Here is a 26,343-nt window from a genome sequence, read left to right on the forward strand (position 1 = left end):
CAACCTACAATCAAAGAGCATTCTGAACTCCACTAATGGTGGAATTGAACCAATCGTGGCACACAGAACTCCCATGACAAACAGAGAATACTGGAAGGGTTTGATGGACATTGACCTTGAGTTTGGGAGTTGTAGTTCACCTACATCCAGAGAGCACTGTGGACTCAAACAATGATGGATCCAAACCAAACTTGGCACAAATCGTCAATATGCCCAAATATGAACACAGATGGAGTTTGGGGAAAATAGACACCTACAATAATAGAGCATTCTGAACCCCACAAACCCTACAAACGAGAGAATTGGGGCAAACTTCCTACACAGAACTCCCATGACCAACAGAAAATACTTAAGGCCATCGAGTCCAACTTCCTTCACCAGGGCAAGAAAACGTAATCAAAGCTCTCCTGACAAAGAGCCATCCAGCCATAGATATAGATCAGTGGTTCTCAACCTGGGGTCCCCAGATGTTTTTGGCCTACAACTCCCAGAAATCTCAGTCAGTTTATCAGCTGTTAGGATTTCTGGGAGTTGTAGGCCAAAAACATCTGGGGAACCCAGGTTGAGAACCACTGATATAGATAGATAGATATATATGATTCACGAACACAGATATAGTATCATAGATTAGAAAGGGACCCCTAAAGAAGTACAATTATATGTTGCATGTTCCAGAGTAGGCAAACCAGACAATCTCCCCATCAACACTGACAAATAAACAATAAGAAACACTTTAAACCAGGGGTCCACAAACTTTTTAAACAGAGGGTCAGGTCACAGACCCTCAAACTGTTGGAGGGCCGGATTATAATTTGAAAAAAAAAAAGAATGAATTCTTATGCACACTGCACATATCTTATTTGTAGTGCAAAAAACACTTAAATGCAATATAATAATTAAAATGAAGAACAATTTTAACAAATATAAACTTATTAGTATTTCAATGGGAAGTGTGGGCCTGCTTTTGGCTGATGAGATAGGATTGTTGTTGTGGTTGTTGTGTGCTTTCAAGTCGTTTCAGACTTAGGTTGACCCTGAGCAAGGGCCGGGTAAATGACCTTGGAGGGCCGTATCCAGCCCCTGGGCTTTAGTTTGAGGACCCCTGCTTTAAACCCATAAGCATCAAGACATTACATATATTAGAAACCAATACTTTCTCATTACTTTATTTTCCAGCTCACGAGACTGGGCCACAGCAACACGTGGCAGGGGATAGCTAATATACACACATACACAAACACTCCAATTGCCTCACTGCCAACAGAACCTCTGAAGATGACAATAGCCACAGATGCAGGCAAAACATTAGGAGAGAATGCTGCTGGAACATGATAATACAGCAGGAAAAACTCACAGTGAGCCAGAAATCATTTCTCTCTGCAAGCAAACAGACAAAAGTTTCCATCCTACTACTGAACTGCTTTATCTGTTACAGATAAAACCTGCAGGTTTTGATTTTTTGAGTAAGACATGTTCCTTCAGTCTCTTTGGGGAATGAATTAGCCATCTTGCCATCCTTTTCATGATCGTCTTCCTTACCCCTTTGGGTCCAGCAGGTCTCTGACCTTCTCGTTGTAAATCTCCATGTAGGACACCTCCACTTTGAAGCTCTGCTCCTCGCTCTCCTCCTTCTGGGCCCTTTCGAAGAGGGTGCTGCAGAGTCGGGGGATTAGCCCTGGTTGGTCGGCGGTGCCCATCATGGTGTAGGATTTTCCGGACCCTGAGTAAAGAGGAAGGTATAATAAGCCAGAATGTTGGACTGGGACACTGGACAAATGCCCATTTGGCTATGGAAACCTCTTGATCACCTCAAACAAGTCATTGTCTCTCAGAGGAAGGCAATAGCAAACCCAACTCTGAACAAATCCTTCCAAGAAAACTTTATGATAAGCCACTATAAATTAGAATTGACTTGAAGGCACAGAGTAACTGTCATAAATCAGAGAAACCTAAAGGACGCCGGACAATCCCAGTCGCATGGGAGAAAACCATCAGTATATTGATTAATGGTTGTTTGTTTTTTTGAAGCATGTCTGTATCACCTCACAGCCCGCAAACATTCCTGAGGCAATGAACAATTAAAAATCAATTAAAACAATGTATTTGTGCATGTGTCTTCAAGTTGCCAGTCTCAACTTACAGCAATCCCATTAATTTTATAGGGTTTTCATAAGCAAGGAATATTTAGATGTGGTTTTTGTTGTAGCCTGATCAGATTCTGAGTGCTGAGAAGATGAGGAAGGGGAAGATTTGGAGGGCCCAGAGGAGACTAGAAGTGGCCCAGAGAGGGTTGCTTTGGAATATCCTGGCAGTTCCCACAAGACTGGAGAAAGCAATATCCATTCTCATGAGAATCTGCCAGAAGTTCAGGCTGATAGAAATGTGGACACAAATGTTTGTCCAGATCCAGGTTCTTGGAACTGTGGAGTCAGAGCATGCAACAAAGACAGACTTGTTTTTCCAAGAGGCTTAGAGATAAGGAGTGGAAGAGCAGGTGTGTGAGAAACGATGTTATGGGAGGGTTTGAGGCTTTTTAAAGTGGTTCCTGCTGGTACAATCCTTTGTGAGAGCAACGTTGCATTCAGGTGAACAGCTCTCAGTTTTTGGGTTTGTTCTTGGAATTAATGTATTCAAGTTTTTAGGTTTGTTTTTGCTTCTAGTTCATGTGTGGCATAGGCTGCCTGCCTTGGATTCATGCTATATTGTTTACGAATATGTTTATGGATTATATTTGAAAGAATTTTGGACTGTTTTGGAAATAACCTTTTGAACTTTGGTTCTGAATTTGCTTATTTTAATATATACTCTTCTTTGAATAAACTTTTATGAACTTGATTATGTAGACAGAAGGTGTTTCAGGACTCTAGTGCAACAATTTTGCCAATTCCTTCTTCTAAAATACAGTCTACAACACCCGATAACACTTTGTAACAAAATTAGATTTTTCTCTCTTCCTGATTTGAAAGTGTTATTTCCTGTTTAATTGTGCAGTCCTTACTTTGAAAGTTGTTGTTCTCCTCCAGAAACCTTGTTATTGTGGCTGCCACAAACTAGGTTGAATTGGTTGAGGCTCGATGAGATAGTCATTGAAAAACTAGAGCAAAATGTGCCGCAGGATGATTTCACTTCCGCAGAAACAAAGTTTTTTTTCTGTTTAATAAACTTTCCCCAAAATAAACTTTCCCCATCCAGCTTTTAAGCAGAGGCTGGATGGCCATCTGTCAGGGGTGATTTGAATGCAATATTCCTGCTTCTTGGCAGAATGGGGTTGGACTGGATGGCCCATGAGGTCTCTTCCAACTCTTTGATTCTATGATTCTATGTTTTTATGATAGAACCAATTAGGAAATTACATGTATAACCCGGGAACAAGGATTTTGTTACATAGTTTTAACTGGTAGTCTCCCATGCAAATGCAAATCAGGGCTGACCCCGCTTAGCCTTCAAGATCAGACCGGATCAGGTGCTATTAGCATAATAATTTTAAACAATATCAATATAAAAACTTCCTGAAATGCTCTCTAAGAACTCTCCTTGTTGGAGAGAAAAGCAGAATATAAACACACACAAATAAACATTATAATACAAGCAGTCTAAAACAATGTGAGAGTCCAGTTTTCAAACAGTTATGTATTTTGAACACTGAGCCTCACAAGGAACATTCAATGTTTTGGCAGTTTTGATTCAATTGCATACCCTGCAAAATAACAGATGCAGAGCACTATGAATCCCAGTGTGATGCTTGTCAATAATGATGCAGCAGGCAATGTGAATTGTCGTGTGTGTATTCAGTTTATGGCCTTCATATGGTGCAGCGAAATGGCTGGAAATGTGCACATACCATTAAGGGAAAACCTACATGCCTATGATTCTCCAAATAGAGAAAGAGAAGCGCAAGTCACATTCAAAGTACGCAACAATGCTTATTTTCTCCATACAGACCAGGCATGTGCAAACTTGGGCCCTCCAGGTGTTTTGGACTGTTAGGTAGGCTGTTAGGAATTGTGGGAGTTGAAGTCCAAAACACCTGGAGGGCCCAAGTTTGCATATGCCTGATAGAGATAGAAATGTTGGAATTGGCCATATAGCCTGAAAAAACCTACAACAACCCAATGTTGGAATTTTTTTAGGGACTATATGTCCCAGAGTCTCCCCACCCACTCAACATGTTGCTTGGGGATTCTGGGAGTTGTAGTCATATCTCTGCTGAACAAGATCCTCGCAAAGCATGCTAAAGAAGGCCTGGCTTGATCTGAGCCAATAATGCCCTCATGCTCTTAAGGAAAGAGGCACATTCAGGACAGATTAGTTATGCTTTAATGCGCCTGACTCTGTGCCTCAGCTTTTTGCATGTTAAACGCACATGGATGGACTGTGCAGGGATGCTCAATAGTCAAGGAAAAACCAGACTGTAGGCAGCTCTCTTTACAGTAAAACTCATGGCAATTACACTACTTAATTTTTGTTCCTGGATTATAAATGTCATTTCCTAACTGGTTCTATCATAGAAACATGGGAAAGGTTTATCAAGATGCAAAAACTTTGTTTTTGCAGGAGGGACATCATCCTGCAGCACATTTTGCAATGGTTTTCAATGAATATCTGATATAGGTTTCAACCAATTCAGTAGAGTGTGTGGTAGTCACAAAAATGAAGTTTCTAGAGTGCAACAATGTGGTAGCAGTTGAAACCACTAGCTGCAGAAAAAAGCTGCGGACCGGAGGATTAGCAGCTCAAAGCCGCAAGTCGGGGTGAGCTCCCAACTGTCAGCCCTAGCTTCTGCCTACCAATAATATAACAACAACAACAACTTTATTTTTGTACCCCGCCTCCAGCTCCCCGAAGGCACTCGTAATGACTTACATTTGGGGTCCTGCAAGGCTCTATTCTGTCTCCCATGCTTTTCAACATCTACATGAAACCGCTGGGAGAGGTCATCCGGAGTTTTGGAGTTAGGTGCCATCTCTACGCAGATGACACACAACTCTACTACTCATTTCCACCTAATTCCAAGGGGGGCCCTCGAGTGCTGGACGAGTGCCTGGCCGCTGTGTCTATCTGGATGAGGAGGAACAAGCTGAAGATCAATCCCGACAAGATAGAGGTCCTCCTGGTCAATCGTAAACCGGATCAGGGTATAGGGTGGCAATCTGTGCTGGATGGGGTTACACTCCCCCTGAAGTCACAGGTCCGCAGTTTGGGAATCCTCTTGGATTCATCACTTACGCTTGAGGCTCAGGCGTTGGCGGTGTCCGGGAGGGCTTTTGCACAACTGAGACTCGTGCGCCAACTGTGACTGTACCTCGCAAAGGCTGATCTGGCCGGAGTGGTCCATGCCTTGGTCACCTCTAGATTGGATTACTCTAATGTGCTCTATGTGGGGCTGCCCTTGAAAACGGCTCGGAAATTTCAACTGGTCCAACGGGCGGCGGCCAGAATGTTAACTGGTGCTCCTTACAGAGAGAGGTCAACCCTCCTGTTTAAGGAGCTCCATTGGCTGCCGTTTTCCTTCCGATCCCAATTCAAGGTGCAGGTGCTCACCTACAAAGCCCTAAACGGTTTGGGACCTGCCTACCTGCGTGACCGCATCTCTGTCTACGAACCCACGCATTCCCTTCATTCATCCGGAGAGGCCCTGCTCACGATCCCGCCTGCGTTGCAGGCGCGTTTGTTGGGGACGAGGGACAGGGCCTTTTCTGTGGTGGCCCCCTGACTTTAGAACACCCTCCCCAAAGACATCAGGCTAGCACTCACGTTGGCAGTCTTTAGGAAGAGCTTGAAGACCTGGCTGTTCCGATGTGCCTTTCCGGAATAGGAAAACTCCAGCATTATGTCTCAGAATCACTTTATTAGAGTTTTAAGATTCTCTGCACATTGCACTTGCCCTGAAATCCAACATACCACCTGTCACACCCAGCACTTTTTAATCTGTACCCATTACTTGGCCTGGCCCTAGTATTTACTGTGTACTGGTGTAATGTTTTGTTGTTACTGCTTTATGTTTTTTTATTTTGCTTTGAGTTGTATTTGTTATGTTGTTGTTGTGTTGAGGCCTTGGCCTTTGTAAGCCGCATCGAGGCCTTCAGGAGATGCTAGTGGGGTACAAATAAAGTTTAATAATAATAATTAATAATAATAATGTGCCTAAAACAATGCATAATAAACACACAATACGATCTATATAAATAAAAATGTAATTTTTGTTTGTGGGATTAATATAACTCAAAAACCACTGGGTGAATTGACACCAAATTTGGAAACAATACACCTATCAGGTCAATGAGAGACCATCACTCTTCCGCTGTGAAAAACACAGCGGAAGAGACTTAAAAAGCAAAAAACAAAACAAAAACAAAATATGTTACACTTCAGCAATGAGTCTTCCAAAATAAGCATTTCTTTTTACCTGCTTGTGGAAAAACACCAACGAAACGTGGTTTAAATTAATGTTTTCTCCCCGGAGTGTTTATTTACCGGCTTTTTAATGTTTTGTATTGTATTTTGTTTAAGCTATGTTTTGTTTTAACTTTTATGTTGCAAGCCACTAGGAGAAAAAATCCGGCGACTAAATAAACAAACAAAGCAACAATACTCGCATGCAACTCACAACTTCTATCCCTCTACAAGCAAGCGCTTACCGGTCTGTCCGTAGGCAAAGATACAGGCATTGTAGCCTTCAAAAGCATTCTGGAGAATGTTTTCTCCAAGGCACTTGAAAACAATATCTTGGCCTAAAATTAGAACCAAAAAAATTGAGATTATTGGGGGAAAGTGTTAAAAGAAACCCACTCATCCATCTCCTTTGATTAAGACCATCAAGGGTTTCCAAAGGCTCATAATGCACACCACGTGAAAAGTCTTTGATGTCTTTCATGTGTGTCCAAAGGCAATAAAACCTTTGTGGATAAGCGCCACAAACAGAGAAAAATATTCATTTGCACCACATGGAAGTTTTCAGAAACTCCCTTCCGAGTTACTCAATACTTAAACCATGCCAAAGTAACAACACGACAAGTGCGTACACTTGGGACCATGGACTAAGGGTGCATCTACACCAGGCATGGGCAAACTTGGGCCCTCCGGGTGTTTTGGACTTCAACTCCCATAATTCCTAACAGCCGGTAGGCTGTTAGGAATTATGGAAGTTGAAGTCCAAAACATCCGGAGGGCCCAAGTTTGCCCATGCCTGATCTACACTGTAAAATGAATGCGGTTTGATACCACGTTAATTGCTACGGCATCATGGGAATTGTAGTTTGGCGAAACACCAGTTCTCTTTGGCAGAGAAAGCTAAAGAACTTATTAAGCCATGGGAATTAAAATGGTATCAAACTGCATTAATTTTACAGTGCAGATGCTCCCAGTGCAGATGGGCCAGGTTTTAGCACAGCAGCTTCAATAAACATTGTCAGTCAAAAAGCTGACAGTTGGAAGCCCAGGTCAGGGTGAGCTCCTAGCCTTTAACCCAGCTTCCGCCTACCTAGCCGTTCGAAAGCAAAATGTGAGTAGATAAATAGGTACCGCTTAAATGCCAGAAAAATGCCGGCGATTCAATCTAAGGAGGAAGTTTGTGAACAACGCTCCAAAGAAGTCTAGAGGGAGTAATATATAGTGGAGCAGGGGGTTGGACTAGATGGCCTCGGAGGTCCCTTCCAACTCTTTGAATTGCAGAGTCAGCATGCTTTTAAGCAGAGGCTGGATGGCCATCTTTCAGGGGTGATTTGAATGCAATATTCCTGCTTCTTGGCAGGGGGTTGGACTGGATGGCCCATGAGGTCTCTTCCAACTCTTTGATTCTATGATTCTATGTCCGAGGGATTGAGACCGAATGCAGAGCTCCCTGCCTTCAAGCGGATCTGACCTGCAGCAGGGAGTTCCACAGTTCTCCAATGCCAACTGCATGAACGTGGCCACAGCAACAGCGGCAACTCAGAAGCCTTCTCATTTCTTTGCTTTTCCCCTTCCTAAACATTGTAACTAATCCCCCAATAAAATGTATCAATTAATTGTAACTTTCCCCTCTCCATAGTGTTACTTTGTGTCCTTTACTGCCTCAAACTCTCCTTACAATGAACATTTCCTCTCCCGGGTGGCAGATGGCTGCCGGCCCTCCTGGGATGCGTTTCTCGCATCCCGGAGAGGCCGAAAATGCATTCCTTTAAACCGCGGATATGGAAACCCCTCGGGCCCCGGTATCCGCGAGTTAACTTTGACAGCTCTGTTTCTCTACAAAAATGTGTTTAAATGTACTGCATGTATGTCTCTCCTGACGAACTATCGCGGTTTGACATCCGTTCCAGCTGGACAAAATAAATACAACTTGGTGGCTTTTCTTCAACTTTGGTGAGATTTATTTGGGAAAATTCAGGGAAAATTCTTGGCTCTTTTCCTCTTCGCTTACCAGAGTACCGGATCCTTCTTGGTTGATCTAAGGGCTCCTCTCTCCCGGGCAGGAGCCTCTAAATTCTAGCTCGATATCAGGATCTAAGACAGCATAACCATGTTCCTAGAAATCCTACTGTTCTGTTTCCTCTTCAACGAAGGACCCATTTCATATATTTCAATCTGTATTCAAAGTAATAGTTTCACCTGTAATACCATCATCATTACTTCTGCCAATGTCTGATTTTTGTTGTTTGGAAATATTACTCCTTGACCTGAGCTAGTTGGGGATTCTGGGAGTTGTAGTTCAAAAGAGCAGATCCTGCCCTCATAGTTTTGAAATTACCTGCGTATTTTTCTTTGACGGCTTCATCCATTGACCAGAAGCAGTGATCGTAGGCAAAGACCTGCAAAGGAAAGGTCAATAATGAGGAGGATTTTTTCAATAATTATCTGAGCATGCCTTTACTAAGATATGTCAAGCCACTTTGAGAGATATAAAGTGGGGTATAAATACAACAACAACAACAACAACAAACAAACAAACAACTATGGCACTGGAATAGAGCCCCCTGGTTGCAGTGGGTTAAACCGTTGACTGCTAACCTTGCTGACCGAAAGGTTGGCAGTTCGAATCCGGGGAGCAGAGTGAACTCCTGCTGTTGGGCCCAGCTCCTGCCAACCTTGCAGTTCAAAAACATGCAAATGTGAGTAGATCAATAGGTACCGCTTCTGTGGGAAGGTAACGGCGTTCCATGCAGTCATGCTAGGCAGATTACCTTGGAGGTATCTACGGACAACACCGGCTCTTCAGCTTAAAGATGGAGATGAGTACCACCCACCCAGGCACAACCTGGGGATCACAACCAGACACAGTGAAGACATCTGCCCTTGCGCTATGCTACTCTGCTGCTGAGTATGCATGCCCGGTGTGGAACACATCTCACCACACTAAAACGGTGGATGTGGCTCTTAAGGAGACATGCCGCATTATCACGGGGTGTCTGCGCCCTACACCACTGGAGAAATTACACTGCTTAGCTGGGATTGCACCACCTGACATCCGCTGGGAAGTGGCAGCCAATAGTGAAAGGACCAAGGCAGTGACATCTCCAGCTCATCCCTTGTTTGGGTATCAGCCAGCACGTCAACAACTTAAATCAAGAAATAGTTTTCTAAGATCTGCAGAGACACTCGCTGGAACACCTCAGCAAGCGAGAGTTCAAAAGTGGCAGGCTAAAACCCAGAGCCTCAATCAATGGCTAATACCAAATGAGAGACTCCCTCCTGGGCACACAGAAGACTGGGCAACTTGGAAGGCGCTGACCAGACTGTGCTCTGGCACCATTAGATGCAGAGGCAACCTTCAGTAATGGGGTCACAAAGTGGAATCCATGACATGTGAGTGTGGAGAAGAGAAAACTACAGACCACTTGCTGCAATGCACCCTGAGCCCTGCCACATGCACGATGGAGGACCTTCTTGCAGCAACACCAGAGGCACTCCAAGTGGCCAGATTCTGGTCAAAGGACATTTAATCAACTACCAAGCTTGCAAACTGTGTGTATTGTCTGTCTGTTTGTTTGTTTGTTTGCTTTGTTAAAAATGTAATACAAATGTCTGGTTGCTCCTGACACGATAAATAAAAACCACCCCCCGGAGCTGGACATGACTAGTCTTAATGTCAGGGGAAACTTTTACCTTTACTATGGCACTAGAGCTCTCTGACAGAGGAGTCTGAATCCTGCACCAAACTGGATGGAAACTGCATTAATTCTGCAGTCTAAATGCAGCTTGAGATGGAGTTTTCATGGTCAAAAAAGTAGACTTTACAGGCTGCATAGGCCACTTTATGTTAGGGACACTATGAGGTGAAAGTAATGGGGGAAAACAATTCTCCAAGGGTCTCCTGGGTCCCCAAAATTGCCCATTTCCCTTATAGCTAAAGGTGAAAGGAAGCAGTTAAAAAGCCCTTTGTGTGTCCATATTAGAATCAAGCAAGAAACTGCAGTCCAAATGTTTGCAAATACAAGAAAGCATTTTTGTTTTGCTTCTTTGGGAACACGCACAACAGGACCTTTCTTCCTGAGTCCCCAATGCTCAGCGCATGCAACTGTTTCCCTCATTTGTTCCTATGACTCATGTCTTGGCCACCAATGCAAACATGGCACTTTAATTTCCTCTCTTTCCACAAACAGTAGCACACTGAGAAAGAAAGCATCACACATTTTTTTTTGCATAAAATGCAAAACATTTTGGAAGTATCAGAATGTTATTTTCACAACGGGGAATCAAAGCCTCTTACCTTTGGCTGGCTCCTAGTTTCAGGAGAAAGCGACGCAGGACATGAAATAAAAGAAGAAGAAACAGAAAGAAGTGGATTAATACAGGGAAGATTTCATTTTTCATCGCAAAAGAGTGAATTTTAAAAATTCATGAAACATCCAACTCAGCCAATGACAGACACACAACTTAGAATCATAGAGTCATAGAGTTGGAAGAGACCTCATGGGACATCCAGTCCAACCCCATTCTGCCAAGAAGCAGGAATATTGCATTCAAATCACCCCTGACAGATGGCCATCCAGCCTCTGTTTAAAAGCTTCCAAAGAAGGAGCCTCCACCACACTCTGGGGCAGAGAGTTCCACTGCTGAACAGCTCTTGAATAAGAGCCATCTATTTATTATTTTTAAAGGCACATTGCACATTAATGTTAGTCTCTCTCTTGTTTTAGTCTCTTAAGTTTCATGCAGTATCTGTCTCAAGTTCTTTTTGTGTCACTGGGTCAGTCTCCCGGCAGTTAGATTTACTTTTGAATGCTCTTCTTCCCTTCTTACTATAAGATCAAGTGTGATGACACAATTGTTAAACATGAGCCAACAATGTGATGCGGCGGCAAAAAAGGCCAATGGGATTTTGGCCTGCATCAAGAGGAGCCTAGTGTCTAGATCTAGGGAAGTCATGCTACCCCTCCATTCTGCCTTGGTTACACCACATCTGGAATACTGTGTCCAATTCTGGGCACCACACTTGAAGGGAGATATTGACAAGCTGGAATGTGTCCAGAGCAACTTAGTCTTAACACAACTGTTGTTCATCTTCTGAGAAACTTCAATGGGAATTTATTGGTAGGATACAGATAGATTCATTGCTTCTGAGAGTGTAAAGCAGTGGTCCTCAACCTTCCTCATGCCACAATCCCTTGATACAGTTCCTCATGGTGTAGTGACTCCCAACCATAACATTACTTTTGTTGCTATTTCATAATTGTCGTTTTGCTACAGATAATATGAATTGTAATGTGAATATCTGATATGCAGGATGCATTTTTATTCACTGGAACAAATTTGGCACAAATACCAGATACACTCAAACTTGAATGATGATGGGTTTTGGGGAAAATAGACCTTGACATTTGGGAATTGTAGTTGCTGGGATTTATAAGTAAAGGTAAAGATTTTCCCCTGACATTAAGTCCAGTCATGTCCGATTCTGAGGATTGGTGCTCATCTCCATTTCTAAGCCGAAGAGCCGGTGTTGTCCATAAACACCTCCAAGGTCATGTGGCTAGCATGACTGCAAGGAGCACCGTTACCTTCGCAATGGAGCAGTATCTATTGATCTACTCACATTTACATGTTTTTGAACTGCTAGGTTGACAGAAGCTGGGGCTGACAGCGGAAGCTCACGCTGCTCCCCGGATTCGAACCTGCGATCTTTCAGTCAACAAGTTTTAGCAGCTCAACAGTTTAACCCACTGCGCCACTGGGGGATTTATAGTTCACCTACAATCAAAAAGCAATCAAAGAGCAAAACTCAAACAATGATGGATCTGGACCAAATGACGGAATTGGGCCAAACTTCCTACACAGAACCCCCATGACCAACAGAAAATACTGTGTTTTCTGATGGTCTTTGGCGACCCCTCTGACACCCCCTCATGACCCCCACAGGGGTTCCGACCCCAAGGTTGAGAAACACTGGTGTAAAGAAAAGAGCAAACACTGGATACAGATACCTCAATGCAAAATGCTGGGGGAAGTTGCTTTTTGGGGGACTAACTATGAGAGTATCACAGCCAGCCTGGCCATTGGAAATGCCAACTTGGAGATTCTTGGAATTACAGTCTGAAAAAGTAACTTTTCCAAGTCTTGGGTCCAACCGAGACCATCAAGCTGCAATGACTTTTAGCTCTCATCCAAACTCCATGCCGGAATTATACTAGGACAGAGCACTTAAAACGTTTAGGCCTTTATTGTGTTTATATTATTGAGCATTGGGGGATTAAAGGCAGCCATAAGAATATAATCCCTATGGCCATTTCCCACATATGGAGGTTTCAACAAGGGGATTATATTGTGTAAAACAAGCAGCTCAGTGAAGGCCACGAGGCCAATTTCACATAAGCATAATGTTCTTTTCCACAAAGATGCACTCATGGCCTCATTTCACATTCATCACAAGCAGAGAGAAGGCAGTGGCCCTCAAAATGAAAGGAGGCCACTGGAAAGCTACAGGCTCCATACAACTATAACCGTCACCAGAAATTCACTGGTGTTAACCACAGTCATGAGTTCATCATGCATGCGTGCAGAACCAATATTATCCAAAAACCCAAGCATGGGTATTTGGAAACCACTAGTGATGGGATACTCTTGGAATTCCTACGATTGGACCAAGAAGTGGGCGAATTCTCAACAATAGGACAACATATTCTGGCCAGAATCCTGTATGTCAGTGGTTCTCAACCTGTGGGTCCCCAGATGTTTTGGCCTTCAATTCCCAGAAATCCTAACAGCTGGTAAACTGGCTGGGATTTCTGGGACTTGTAGGCCAAAACACCTGGGGACCCACAAGTTGAGAACCACTGCTATATGTCATCATATGGTCAGCTCTGGGAGTATACCTGGGTGCATACCAACTGCCCATGTATACCTGGGAAGGAAGGAGCAGCCTCTGGATGGAGGTGTACATCCTTTATTTTTGTGTGTACAAGGCTAAACACAACACAGCAGGACAGCCAATCCGTGCTGGAGTGAGATGTGTTTAGGACCCTTCCTGTAGACTTGCCCAGTTGAATGCAATACAACACCACCTGAGCTCTGTCAGTGCAGCATTTTTCCAAATGAAGCAGAGAGTGTTTGAGGACCAGGACATCCACAGGGATATCAAGGTGGTTGTTTATAAAGCTATTGTCCTCCCAACCCTGCTATACGCCTGCAAGATGTGGACTGTCTACAGACATCACATGCAACTCCTGGAACGATTCCATCAGCGCTGCCTCCGGAAAATCCTGCAAATCTCTTGGGAAGACAAGCGGGGAAATGTCACCGTGCTGGAAGAAGCAAAGACCACCAGCATTGAAGCGATGGTCCTCCACCATCAACTCCGCTGGACCAGCCACGTTGTCTGGATGTCTGACCACCGTCTCCCAAAGTAGTCGCTCTACTCTGAACTCAAGAATGGAAAACGGAAAGTTGGTGGGCAGGAAAAGAGATTTAAAGATGGGCTCAAAGCCAACCTTTAAAACTCTGGCATAGACACCGAGAACTGGGAAGCCCTGGCCTGTGAGTGCTCCAGCTGGAGGTCAGCTGTGACCAGCAGTGCTGCAGAATTCGAAAAGGGCACGAATGAAGGGCGAAAGAGAGAAACGTGCCAAGAGGAAGGCGCGTCAAGCCAACCCCGACCGGGACCGCCTTCCACCTGGAAACCAATGCCCTCACTGCAGGAGAAGATGCAGATCAAGAATAGGGCTCCATAGTCACCTACGGACCCACCCTAGAAGATTATCCTACTCGGATAATGAGGGATCGCCTAAGTAAGTAAGTAAGGTGGGTTACCACGTTGAATACCAGGACCAAAACTTTTAATAATATAGATTGAAAGAAGGAAGACATATTGTGATGTTCCACTACACATTTTCTGCCTCACTCCCTCCAAACCCATCTTTCAGATGAAATATCCTTCCCAACACAACCATTAACTGGCCAGTGTAGACAGGGACCAGTAGAGAATGTTCTTCAAAGCTTCTTAGACAAAGCCTGGATGGCCATCAGTCGAGAATATTGGAATGTGTATTCCTGCATGGCTGAATAGAGTTGGACTGGATCACCCTTGCGGTCCCTTCCAACTCTAAGATTCTGTGGTTTGTCCAGTGGTAGTCCTATATTTGGACACACAGTACTGGAGGAACAGTTGGCCTGCTTATTGGGTGAGCTCATTGAGAGCAGGTTCATTTATATACAAATTGCTTCGAGCATCTCAACTAGAATCACTTAACTTCTGATAATACATGCAGTGGTCAACTTCCACCAGATATTCATAGAATCAAAGAGTTGGAAGAGACCTCATGGGCCATCCAGTCCAACCCCCTGTCAAGAAGCTGGGAAATCACATTCAAAGCACCCCCGACAAATGGCCATCCAGCCTCTGTTTAAAAACCCCCAAAGAAGGAGCCTCCACCACACTCCGGGGCAGAGAGTTCCACTTCTGAATGGCTCTCACAGTCAAGAAGTTCTTCCTAATGTTCAGGTGGAATATCTTGCAGTTTAAAGCTGTTGTTCCATGTCCTAGTCTCCAGGGCAGAAGAAAACTAGCCTGCTCCCTCCTCCCTTTGACTTCCTCTCACATATTTATACATGGCTATCATATCTCCTCTCAGCCTTCTCTTCTTCAGGCTAAACATGCACAGCTCTTTAAGCCGCTCCTCATAGGGCTTGTTCTCCAGACCCTTGATCATTTTAGTTGCCCTCCTCTGGACACATTCCACCTTGTCAATATCTCCCTTCAATTATGGTGCCCAGAACTGGACACAGTATTTCAGGTAAAGTGGTGTAACCAAGGCAGAATAAAGGGGGAGAATGACTTCCCTTGACCTAGACTCAAAACTCCTCTTGATGCAGGCCAAAATCCCATTGGCTTTGGGTTGTTGTAGGTTTTTTCAGGCTATATGGCCATGTTCTAGAGGCATTCTCTCCTGACGTTTCGCCTGCATCTATGGTAAGAATCCTCAGAGGTAGTGAGGATGCTTCCCATAGATGCAGGCGAAACGTCAGGAGAGAATGCCTCTTGAACATGACCATATAGCCCGGAAAATACTACAACAACCCAGTGATTCTGGCCATGAAAGCCTTTGACAACCCATTGGCTTTTTTGGCTGCTGCATCACATTATTGGCTCATGATTAACTTGTAGTCCACGAGAACTCCAAGATTGTTTTCACACGTACTGCTCTCAAGCCTTCCATCAGAAGGTCCACTTGATGGTCATAGCTGTTAAATAATGGAATATGTTGCTTCAGAGCCTGGTGGGTCGCTTTCTCTCAAGGTTTGTAAACAAAAGCTAGATGGCCATTGGTCAGAAAGGTTTGGATTGTGTCTTTCTGCAAAGTGTTGGACTGGATGGGCCTTGTATCCTCTTCCAACTTTACGATTCTATGAAGACGACATTCCAGATGGATAGACTAAATCAAAGAAGCCATGGCTGCCCTGGATCTGCAAGAACTGAGCAAGATTGTTGATAATAGTGTGACTTGGATGTCATGACAGATGGATGGCCATCTGTCAGGGGTGCTTTGAATGCAATATTCCTGCTTCTTGGCGGGAGTTGGACTAGATGGCCCATGAGGTCTCTTCCAACTCTATGATTCTAAGTCAAAATCAACTTGGGGAGCACTTAACAACAACCTATCACCAGATTTCAATACCAACACTCTATTCCACAGGTTGAAATTAGGTGGGAGAGAAGAGTGACACAGATTATCTTTGGAGCACCGTGCAGAGGAAAACAGACGCTTGCTCCCCATCTGGGGGTCGTCTTTGTTTGTCTGGCTAAGAGATTAAATCCCTGCATTTCATATTCTCATATCTTTAATCTCAAATAATTAAATGGAGGTTCCAACTTAAAACAAAAGCCTTTGGAGAGACATGGCAACAGGCAGCCTTCACACTTTCCTTGAGCTCCATTCCATTTTGCCTTCCTAAAAATATATGTTTCTTTGTTTTCCTTTATTGTTATATTAATACTACATATGCAATTAATGCTGGCTTCCTTTCAAGCCACTCATGTCAGTGAGAGCAAGCTGCCAATATATTCGGGGTTGATGACATACGATTCCTGCAACTTTCGAAAACCACAGCAGCGTTAAAATTGTAGTAGCAATTCATGACTCAACATTTGTAAATGTGTCCGACTTAGATGAGAACAGATGAGCAAACAAAAGACTGGAAGAGACCCAGGCCAGAAACAACACTTTCAAAAGTCACTGTCAGAGAATACATTTCTTCCCCAGAGAGTTGTGGCAGAAAGTCAATTTTTTAAGTCATTCCATGACATTCCCCTCCACCACAATGTTCCCCTGTAATCCCATTTTGGCCAATTTGACCAACAAGCGGTTTGAGGAATCCAATGGGTCACTGATGGGGCAACTTGTGATAGATAGGTAACTGATCCATTCATGAACAAGGACTGGGGAGAAAATGATGATGATGATGATGACCATGAGATTTATGTAAATCAGGCACTGGCAAACTTCGACCCTCCAAGTGTTTGGAGTAATGCTACCCCTCTATTCTGCTTTGGTTAGACCACACCTGGAATATTGTGTCCAATTCTGGGCACCGCAATGCAAGAGAGATATTGACAAGCTGGAATGTGTCCAGAGGAGGGCGACTAAAACGATCAAGGGTCTGGAGAACAAGCCCTATGAGGAGCGGCTTAAGGAGCTGGGCATGTTTAGCCTGAAGAAGAGAAAGATGAGAGGAGATATGATAGCCATGTATAAATATGTGAGAGGAAGCCACAGGGAGGAGGGAGCAAGCTTGTTTTCTGCTTCCCTGGAGACTAGGACGCGGAACAATGGCTTCAAGCTACAAGAGAGGAGATTCCATCTGAACATGAGGAAGAACTTCCTGACTGTGAGAGCCGTTCAGTAGTGGAACTCTCTGCCCCGGAGTGTGGTGGAGGCTCCTTCTTTGGAAGCTTTTAAACAGAGGCTGGATGGGTTGCTGTAGGTTTTTCCGGGCTATATGGCCATGTTCTGGAGGCAATTTTTCTCCTGACGTTTCGCCTGCATCTATGGCAAGCATCCTCAGAGGTAGTGAGGTCTGTTGGAAGTAGGAAAAATGGGTTTATATATCTGTGGAATGACCAGGGATGGCCATCTGTCAGGGGTGATTTGAATGCAATATTCCTGCTTCTTGGCAGAATGGGGTTGGATTGGATGGCCCATGAGGTCTCTTCCAACTCTATGATTCTATAATTCTATGAATTCCTAACAGCCTAAAAAGCTTGCCCATGTCTGATTTATATCAATCCTTTCCCCCAACATTGGGACACAAACTGGTGGTGATGGTTGTTGTTGTTGTTGTTGTTGTTGTTGTTGTTGTTGTTGTTATTATTATAATTTATGTTGCTTTTTCTTACTTAAAGAAAGAAAGATTAACAACAAGGAAGGGCCCTTTATGGCTACTTAGGAAAGAATTCCAGAATCCAGGGGAGCCACTGTCCTCACCAACTATGCTTGAGATGGTGGTGGGTCTTAGAAAAAGACCTCTTCTGAAGATCTGCGAGACCAGGTAGGTTTCATCGAGGGCAGTGGTTCCCAACCTTTGGGCCTCCAGATGTTTTGGACTTCAGCTCCCACAGTTCCTACCAGCTGGTAAACCAGCTGGCATTTTTGGAAGTTGAAGTCCGAAACACCTGGAGGCCCAAAGGTTGGGAACCACAGATCGAGGGAGATACAAGCTGCCAAATTGCCTGGACTAGAGCCATGTGGGATTTTATAGGCCATCGCCATCACTGCTCTTTGGAAAGATGTATTCTTGTGATGGCTGTTTTTGAAGACATATCTAGACTTGGTAATGCATTGCAGGCATTGGCTTCCAGAAATGCATCATTGTGCCTGGAGACATATCTTGCCTTGATAATACATTTCCGGCATTGGCTCCCAATGCCGCAAAAGCATTACCATTCCGGAGACATATCTAGCACTCAGTAATGCATTTCTGGCATTGGGTTCCAAAGATACCTCCACTCTTCTAGGACTTATTAATGCTTGATATCAATGATTGATGGGAACCAGTGCTAAAGGCCTTCAATGTTCCTCTGATGGCCAATATGGAAGGTTCATCTCAGGACTTTTGAGGTAACTATAGAAGGAGTAGCGAGTATGGAAGATCTCCAGATCTTACTGAACCACAACTCACGGCATTCCTCCTCGTTGGCTGCTGGTAGTTGTAGCTCAACATCTAGAGATCAACATGTGTTAGGGCTGCCCCAAAAGGTTACAATAGCTCAATTCACAGCTGGTCTGTTTCTAATCCAACTGGCCTTTGAGACATCATGAAGTAGGATGAGCATTGAATCATGTGCCGGAATTTCCATTTGTTGTTTTTTGTGTGCTGCAGTTACCACCCATCCCTGCATTGTGGAATGACTTGACCGGAGAGATTCAACAAGTGAATTTCTGAATTTAAAACAGCCATAAACACCTGTCTCTTCCGGCGGGCCTATCCAGATGGTTTCTAAATTATGAATCTGAAATTGTGTACTGGCTGTTTTAATGTGTGTTGAATATATATGTCTTTTTAACCAGATGCTTCAACTGAGTGATGTGATGTAACTCATTCTGTATGTTGAATTTTAATGTGTTGTTGTTCCCCACATCAATTCACAGGGAAGGGAAGGTGAGAAATAACAATCTCGGCACCAGACAAAAACGTACGATAGGGTCACTTTAGGGTCAATGAAAGTCCCAAATGACTTGAAAGCACACAACAACATCAAATTTCCTTGAGTCCCAAACTTTGGGGGGAAAGGAAGGATGATAACAACAGGAACAACAATAACAACAACAACAAGGATGCTAGGCTTAAGCCATCAGGAAAAGGTACTTAATGGGATCCTGGGATAGTAGGTGATTATAAATGAGCAAGTATCATAATTAATGCTCATTTCAACACACTCATCCTTCTCCACAAAGGCAGAGGACAAGTTGCTAGAAGGCAGGATCATCAAGTTTGCAGACAACACCAAATTGGGAGGGAGAGCCAATACTCCAGAGGACAGGAGCAGGATTCAAAACGATCTTGACAGATTAGAGAGATGATGGGCCAAAACTAACAAAATGAAGTTCAACAGTGACAAATGCAAGATACTCCACTTAGGCAGGAAAAACGAAATGCAAAGATACAGAATGGGGGACAATGCCTGGCTCGAGAGCAGTATGTGTGAAAAAGATCTTGGAGTCCTCGTGGACAACAACTTAAACATGAGCCAACAATGTGATGTGGCGGCAAAAAAAGCCAATGGGATTTTGTCCTGCATCAATAGGAGCATAGTGTCTAGATCTAGGGAAGTCATGCTCCCCATGCTCTATTCCGCTTTGGTTAGACCACACCTGGAATATTGTGTCCAATTCTGGGCACCACAATTGAAGAGAGATATTGACAAGCTGGAATGTCTCCAGAGGAGGGCGACTAAAATGATCAAGGGTCTGGAAAACAAGGCCTATGAGGAGCGGCTTAAGAGCCTGAAGAAGAGAACGCTGAGAGGAGATATGATAGCCATGTAGAAATATGTGAGAGGAAGTCACAGGGAGGAGGGAGCAAGCTTGTTTTCTGCTTCCTTGGAGACTAGGACGCGAAACAATGGCTTCAAACTACAAGAGAGGAGATTCCATCTGAACATGAGGAAGAACTTCCTGACTGTGAGAGCCGTTCAGCAGTGGAACTCTCTGCCCTGGGAGTGTGGTAGAGGCTCCTTCTTTGGAAGCTTTTAAACAGAGACTGGCCATCTGTCTGGGGTGATTTGAATGCAATATTCCTGCTTCTTAACAGGGGGTTGGACTGGATGGCCCATGAGGTCTCTTCCAACTCTTTGATTCTATGATAAGTTAGGAAGGTGTACAATTAGAGGTGTTTTGATTTCCCTCTTTTTTCAGAAAGCTCTGAAATGGGTAGCCACAGTCACAACTCTTCATGTCCAGGAAAGGCCATATTTTAGTGTCTTGACGGAAGCTATTAAAAGTAGAGATCCCCAGCATTTTCTTTCCAATTGTTTGTAGACCTTTAGCTCCTTGGTGAGCCAAGGACTTAGGACATTCCAAACATGTTGGTACATGATTCAGTGCAAGCTGTGAAAACTTCATACCAAATCTGACCACCGGCACTACCAAGCCTATTTGCAGCCCTATGAGTGAGCTGAAAATAGATCTTTCTTCTCTCCTTCATTGTCACAACAGAATCAGACTCAGCTAAGTTTTTCCGGGTGGTGCAACTTGGCGTTCCAGACTGGAATCCCCTGATGGTCCACCAACTGCGACGTGTTGCAAGGCGTTTGCTAAGCTCTTCTGCCAACTGAGTCATTCGCACTTTGGTCAACACTGGCGATATGGTACAACCCCTGTATCCGTGGGTGATATGTTCCTGGACTTTGCATGGAGGCACAAAAACACAAATAATGGTGAACCCTATTGAAATGGAGGACTTCCAGTCCATGACTACAGTGTCATGCTGGAGGATCTAGAAAATTTCTACAGAGGACACACTTTTTGGACTTCAGATACAGGAGTCGTACCACCACATCTTTGGTTTTAACTTTTGCAGATTTGTTTATTCACAGACTTGATCATGAATGTTCTCTTTGAATCTCTAGGTCCTCTAATGCAATTCCATGGCCAAGTTCCATCTGAAGTTACCTTCCCCAGAACCCAAATGACCTAAAATAGCAGTTTTCATCTGCAGTTACTTCCAAGAAGATATGTTTCTTTATACCTGCAAGTCCTGTCACCACTTTGTGAAGGTATTCAGTACCTTCCAAAATAGTGACATGTCACCATTCTTTCTCAGTGATATCATGGAGGGCCACTTCACCCAGCAACAGCCAAACCAGTGATCATCAAGTTTGAAGACGACACAAAATTGGGAGGGATAGCCAATACTCCAGAGGACAGGAGCAGGATTCAAAACCATCTTGACAGATTAGAGAGATGATTGCCCAAAACTAACAAAATGAAGTTCAACAGGGACAAATGCAAGATACTCCACTTTGGCAGGAAAAACAAAATGCAAAGATACAGAATAGGGGACAATGCCTGACTCGAGGGCAGTACGTGTGAAAAAGATCTTGGAGTCCTCATGGACAACAAGTTAAACATGAGCCAACAATGTGATGTGGCGGCAAAAAAAGGCCTGCATCAAGAGGAGCATAATGTCTAGGTCCAGGGAAATCATACTACCCCTCTATTCCGCTTCGGTTAGACCACACCTGGAATATTATGTCCAATTGTGGACACCACAATTCAAGAGAGATATTGACAAGCTGGAATGTGTACAGAAGAGGGCGACTAAAATGATCAAGGGTCTGGAGAACAAGCCCTATGAGGAGCGGCTTAAGGAGCTGGGCATGTTTAGCTTGAAGAAAAGAAGGCTGAGAGGAGATATGATAGCCATGTATAAATATGTGAGAGGAAGCCACAGGGAAGAGGGAGCAAGCTTGTTTTCTGCTTCCTTGGAGACTGGGACATGGAACAACGGCTTCAAACTACAAGAAAGGAGATTCCATCTGAACACGAGGAAGAACTTCCCGACTATGAGAGCTGTTCAGCAGTGGAACTCTCTGCCCCGGAGTGTGGTGGAGGCTCCTTCTTTGGAAGCTTTTAAACAGAGGCTGGATGGCCATCTGCCAGGGATGGTTTAAATGCAACATTCCTGCTTCTTGCCAGAATGGGGTTGGACTGGATGGCCCATGAGGTCTCTTCCAACTCTTTGATTCTATGATTCTATGAAAACACACACACACACACACACACATACATACATAAACACACACATATATGTTAAAGTATATATGTATGTTTGCCTGTTTATAACACAAAGGTTTTTGCTAGGCAAAGTGGTCCTCAATTGATTGATAGATAGACAGACAGATAGATATAATAACAACAAAAAATTGGAGGAAAATGCTTTCTGAGACATATGGCAGCCCAAGAAGGTCTCAAAACACGACAAAATCCCCCCAATAGCTCCTTGAGGATTTATGATGGGCTTTAAAACATGTTGTACTGTTAAAAAGCATGGCTCTGATATTTGAGGTCATACAGTATTTCGAGACTCCCCATCATTCAGAAATGCACACATGGCAACCTTGATCTACATGCAAAGGCTATGACATTGTGCACTACGAAGGCTGTGGGGGCTTGGACATCTGGATACGTATCCCCAATCCTTCAAATTAGACCAATTAATTTGCATCCTCCGCATTTCCTCGGGACGATTTCCCGCTTGCAGGCGCACCCCCATGACCCCCGGTGCCACGTCGCATCAGTGGCGCCATGCAGACTCCCCATGTTCCTGTCACTCCAAGTCCATCAGTGTTTCACTAGTGGGAGGAGATCGGGGACTAAGCTTTGGTTGACCTGATTTATATGGAAAAGGGAGGAAAGGAACAATTCTCCTTATGCGACAGACACGGCCACTGAAGCATCAATATAACTGCATCCTATTGCATCCTTACTCATTATGGCTTTGGGACCATTCCCCTTTTCCAAAGCATGAAATCCAAGAGCTTGCTTGCTTTGGCTGCAAAAATTCACCCCAATAGCCTTTCAATTAAGGGGGGGGGGGGCTTTGTTTTGAAAACCCACTAAAGGCCTGGAGGGGTAAAGTGAGGAGGGGGAGACATAGGAAAACACAGATTTCAGTGACAGATGGGCATCAAAGCCCAAGAACAATCCAATGGAGGCTTAACACCAAGCAGCGGCGAGAGAAGATGCAAGGATGCTGCAAGGAGAGTTCCCAGCAAAGTGTTAAAAAGGAAATATTTGAGACTGTGGCTTGTCTTTGCAGTTTCTGCAAAGTGAACCTCTCGGCTCAAGCAGCATTCCACGCATTTTAAAAGCCTTGTCCTACTTTCCTCCTATTTCAGAGAGTGGTCTTGCAACATCTGCCCCTATTGTTTTCCCACCTAGGAAGGACAGCAAACACATTGACAAAAGGTTCTTGTGGGTTTTTTCGGGCTATAGGGCCATGTTCTAGAGGCATTTCTCCTGACGTTTCGCCTGCACCTATGGCAAGCATCCTCAGAGGTAGTGAGGTCACTACCTCTGAGGATGCTTGCCATAGGTGCAGGCGAAACGTCAGGAGAAATGCCTCTAGAACATGGCCCTATAGCCCGAAAAAACCCACAAGAACCTAGTGATTCCGGCCATGAAAGCCTTCGACAATACATTGACAAAAGCCTTTTATGCTTGGAGATACAGGTGTTAAGGTCTTATCCGAAAGGTGGGATGTATAGTCTAGCCCAGTGTTTCTCAACCTGGGGATCAGGACCCCTACGAGGGTTGTGAGGGGATGTCAGAGAGGTCATCAAAGACGACCAGGTTAGACCACACCTGGAATATTGTGTCCAATTCTGGGCACCACAATTCAAGAGAGATATTGACAAGCTGGAATGTGTCCAGAGGAGAGCGACTAAAATGATCAAGGGTCTGGAGAACAAGCCCTATGAGGAGCGGCTTAAGGAGCTGGGCATGTTTAGCCTGAAGAAGAGAAGGCTGAGAGGAGATATGATAGCCATGTATAAATATGTGAGAGGAAGCCACAGGGAGGAGGGAGCAAGCTTGTTTTCTGCTTCCCTGGAGACTAGGACGCAAGGGAACAATGGCTTCAAACTACAAGAAAGGAGACTCCTTCTGAACATAAGGAAGAACTTCCTGACTGTGAGAGCCGTTCAGCAGTGGAACTCTCTGCCCCAGAGTGTGGTGGAGGCTCCTTCTTTGGAAGCTTTTAAACAGAGGCTCTTTCTTCCCTTTTTTCTGTATTGTCATTTAGCTTTTCGTCATTTATCTTTTGGGGGCTTTTAAAGTCCCTTCTGCTGTGTTTTTCAGTGTTTTTATGAGTGAAGGACATACATTGGACTGTTAGGTGTATTGTGTCCAAATTGGGTATCAATTCCCCCAGTGGTTTTGAGTTCTGTTAATCCCACAAACGAACATTACATTTTTATTTATATAGATTGATATATGCATTTATTTATCATAATAATTCCACAGCGTAGTTGCACCCTCAGTTCTTCTTCTGAACTTGCCCAGAAAGTATAAAGAAATTAAATGTAGAATAAAACGTGGTCCATGTACTTCATCTTTTGTATCTTGGCTCTTTGAAAAATCAGGACGCAAAGCAAACACAGGCATCTTCTTCTTCGCTTCTAAATCCACCCTTAAGAGTTGTTGGCATCCCACTGCTTTGTGGGCAAAGAATCCTTCTAGCTGCTTAAAAGCAGTATTAGGAACAGCGTACCAAGATTTCTTCAAAGGATCCAGAAAATGTGAAGAATTAGGCTACATCATCCAGCAACTTGCAACCACAAAGCCTTCATTCTTTGCTGGGATACGATGAGAAGCACTCTGGGTATAAATTTATGTATCTGTGGCATTTCCCAGGCTGTGGGTTTCATAAACGTTGCAGAAAACTGACATGGCAGGAGTCTAAAAAAAGGAAGAGGGTGTCAAATAATCTTACTCAATCGTTATTTTTTAAAAGAGGGAGAAATATGCCGCTAGAAGTGCAGGACATCCATGAAAATGAGAAAGTCATGAAGTCCTTCCCACCTACTACTAAGGAGGCTGTTCAGGTCCTGAACCGGTGCTTGGCCGCTGTATCGGACTGGATGAGGGCTAACAAATTGAAATTGAATCCGGACAAGACAGAGGTCCTCCTGGTCAGTCGAAATGCCGAACAGGGCATAGGATTACAGCCTGTGTTAGACGGGTTACACTCCCCCTGAAGATGCAGGTTCGCAGCTTGGGAGTGATCCTGGACTCATCGCTGAGCCTGGAGCCCCAGGTTTCGGCAGTGACCAGGGGAGCATTTGCAGAACTAAAACTTGTGCGCCAGCTGCGCCCATACCTTGGGAAGTCTGACTTGGCCACGGTAGTCCACGCTCTGGTTACATCCCGCAACGCGCTCTACGTGGGGGTTGCCTTTGAAGACGGCCCGGAAGCTTCAAATAGTTCAGCGTGCGCAGCCAGGTTGCTAACAAGAGCGGGGCTCGGGGAGCACACAATTCCCCTGCTGCATCAGCTCCACTGGCTGCCAGTTTGCTACCGGGCTCAATTCAAAGTGCTGGCTTTAGCCTATAAAGCCCTAAATGGTTCCGGCCCAGCCTACCTATCCGAATGCATCTCTTCCTACGAACCCTCCAGGAAGTTAAGATCATCTGAGGAGGCCCTGCTCTTGATCCCGTCTGCTTCGCAAGCACGCTTGGCGGGGATGAGGGACAGGGCCTTCTCTGTGGTGGCCCCTCGGCTATGGAACTCCCTGCCTAGGGATATTAGATCAGCCCCCTCCCTCCTGACTTTTCGGAAGAGAGTAAAAACCTGGCTCTTCGAGTCAAGCTTGAGATGGAGAATGACCCAGGAATGGCCAAGACGATGAAACAGATGAGGATTGGAATGAGAGGATATAGCTCTGTTTAAATTGTTATTGCACTTTTTTGTCTAAATGCATTTAATTGTTTTTGCTTTTTGAATGTATATATTGATGGCATCGAATTGTACCGATATGTAGACCGCCCTGAGTCGCCTCTGGGCTGATAAATAATGTAAATAAAAATAAATAAATAAATAAATAAGTTTAAACATCCGAGAAAACACTTTTTGAGGAATCTGGGTAGGTTTAGCTTGGAGAAAAGAAGGGTTTCTGGTTCCAACTTTATGATTCTATGACAGCATAATAACAAACCTCACAACCACTGAGGATGCCTGCCATAGATGCAGGCAAAACGTCAGGCAAGAATGCTTCTAGAACATGGCCATATAGCCCAAAAAACCTACAACAACCCAGTGATTCCAGCCATGAAAGCCTTCGACAAAATATTCTCACTTGCTCAGTTTCCAACAGACCTCACAACCCCTGAGGATGCCATTAGCCACAGATGCAGGTGAAACGCCAGGAGACAAT

At 44.3% G+C, this 26,343-nt stretch overlaps 1 protein-coding gene across 2 annotated transcripts in view; it reads right to left on the reverse strand.

Moving 5' to 3' along the window:
• The window catches only part of KIF13B (kinesin family member 13B), a 268,692-nt gene that overhangs the window by 162,239 nt on the left and 80,110 nt on the right, over positions 1 to 26,343 (reverse strand). For both annotated transcript variants that reach the window (XM_067462696.1, XM_060754661.2), the window contains exons 3-6: positions 10,688 to 10,700; positions 8,729 to 8,789; positions 6,639 to 6,731; positions 1,540 to 1,720 (exon numbers count right to left, since the gene is read on the reverse strand). In XM_067462696.1, the coding sequence (XP_067318797.1) occupies positions 1,540 to 1,720; positions 6,639 to 6,731; positions 8,729 to 8,789; positions 10,688 to 10,700 (348 nt within the window). The remainder of the gene's footprint in view (positions 1 to 1,539; positions 1,721 to 6,638; positions 6,732 to 8,728; positions 8,790 to 10,687; positions 10,701 to 26,343) is intronic.

The sequence above is a fragment of the Anolis sagrei genome, chromosome 1, assembly GCF_037176765.1.
Source record: "Anolis sagrei isolate rAnoSag1 chromosome 1, rAnoSag1.mat, whole genome shotgun sequence".
In the NCBI taxonomy this organism is placed as follows: domain Eukaryota; kingdom Metazoa; phylum Chordata; class Lepidosauria; order Squamata; family Dactyloidae; genus Anolis; species Anolis sagrei.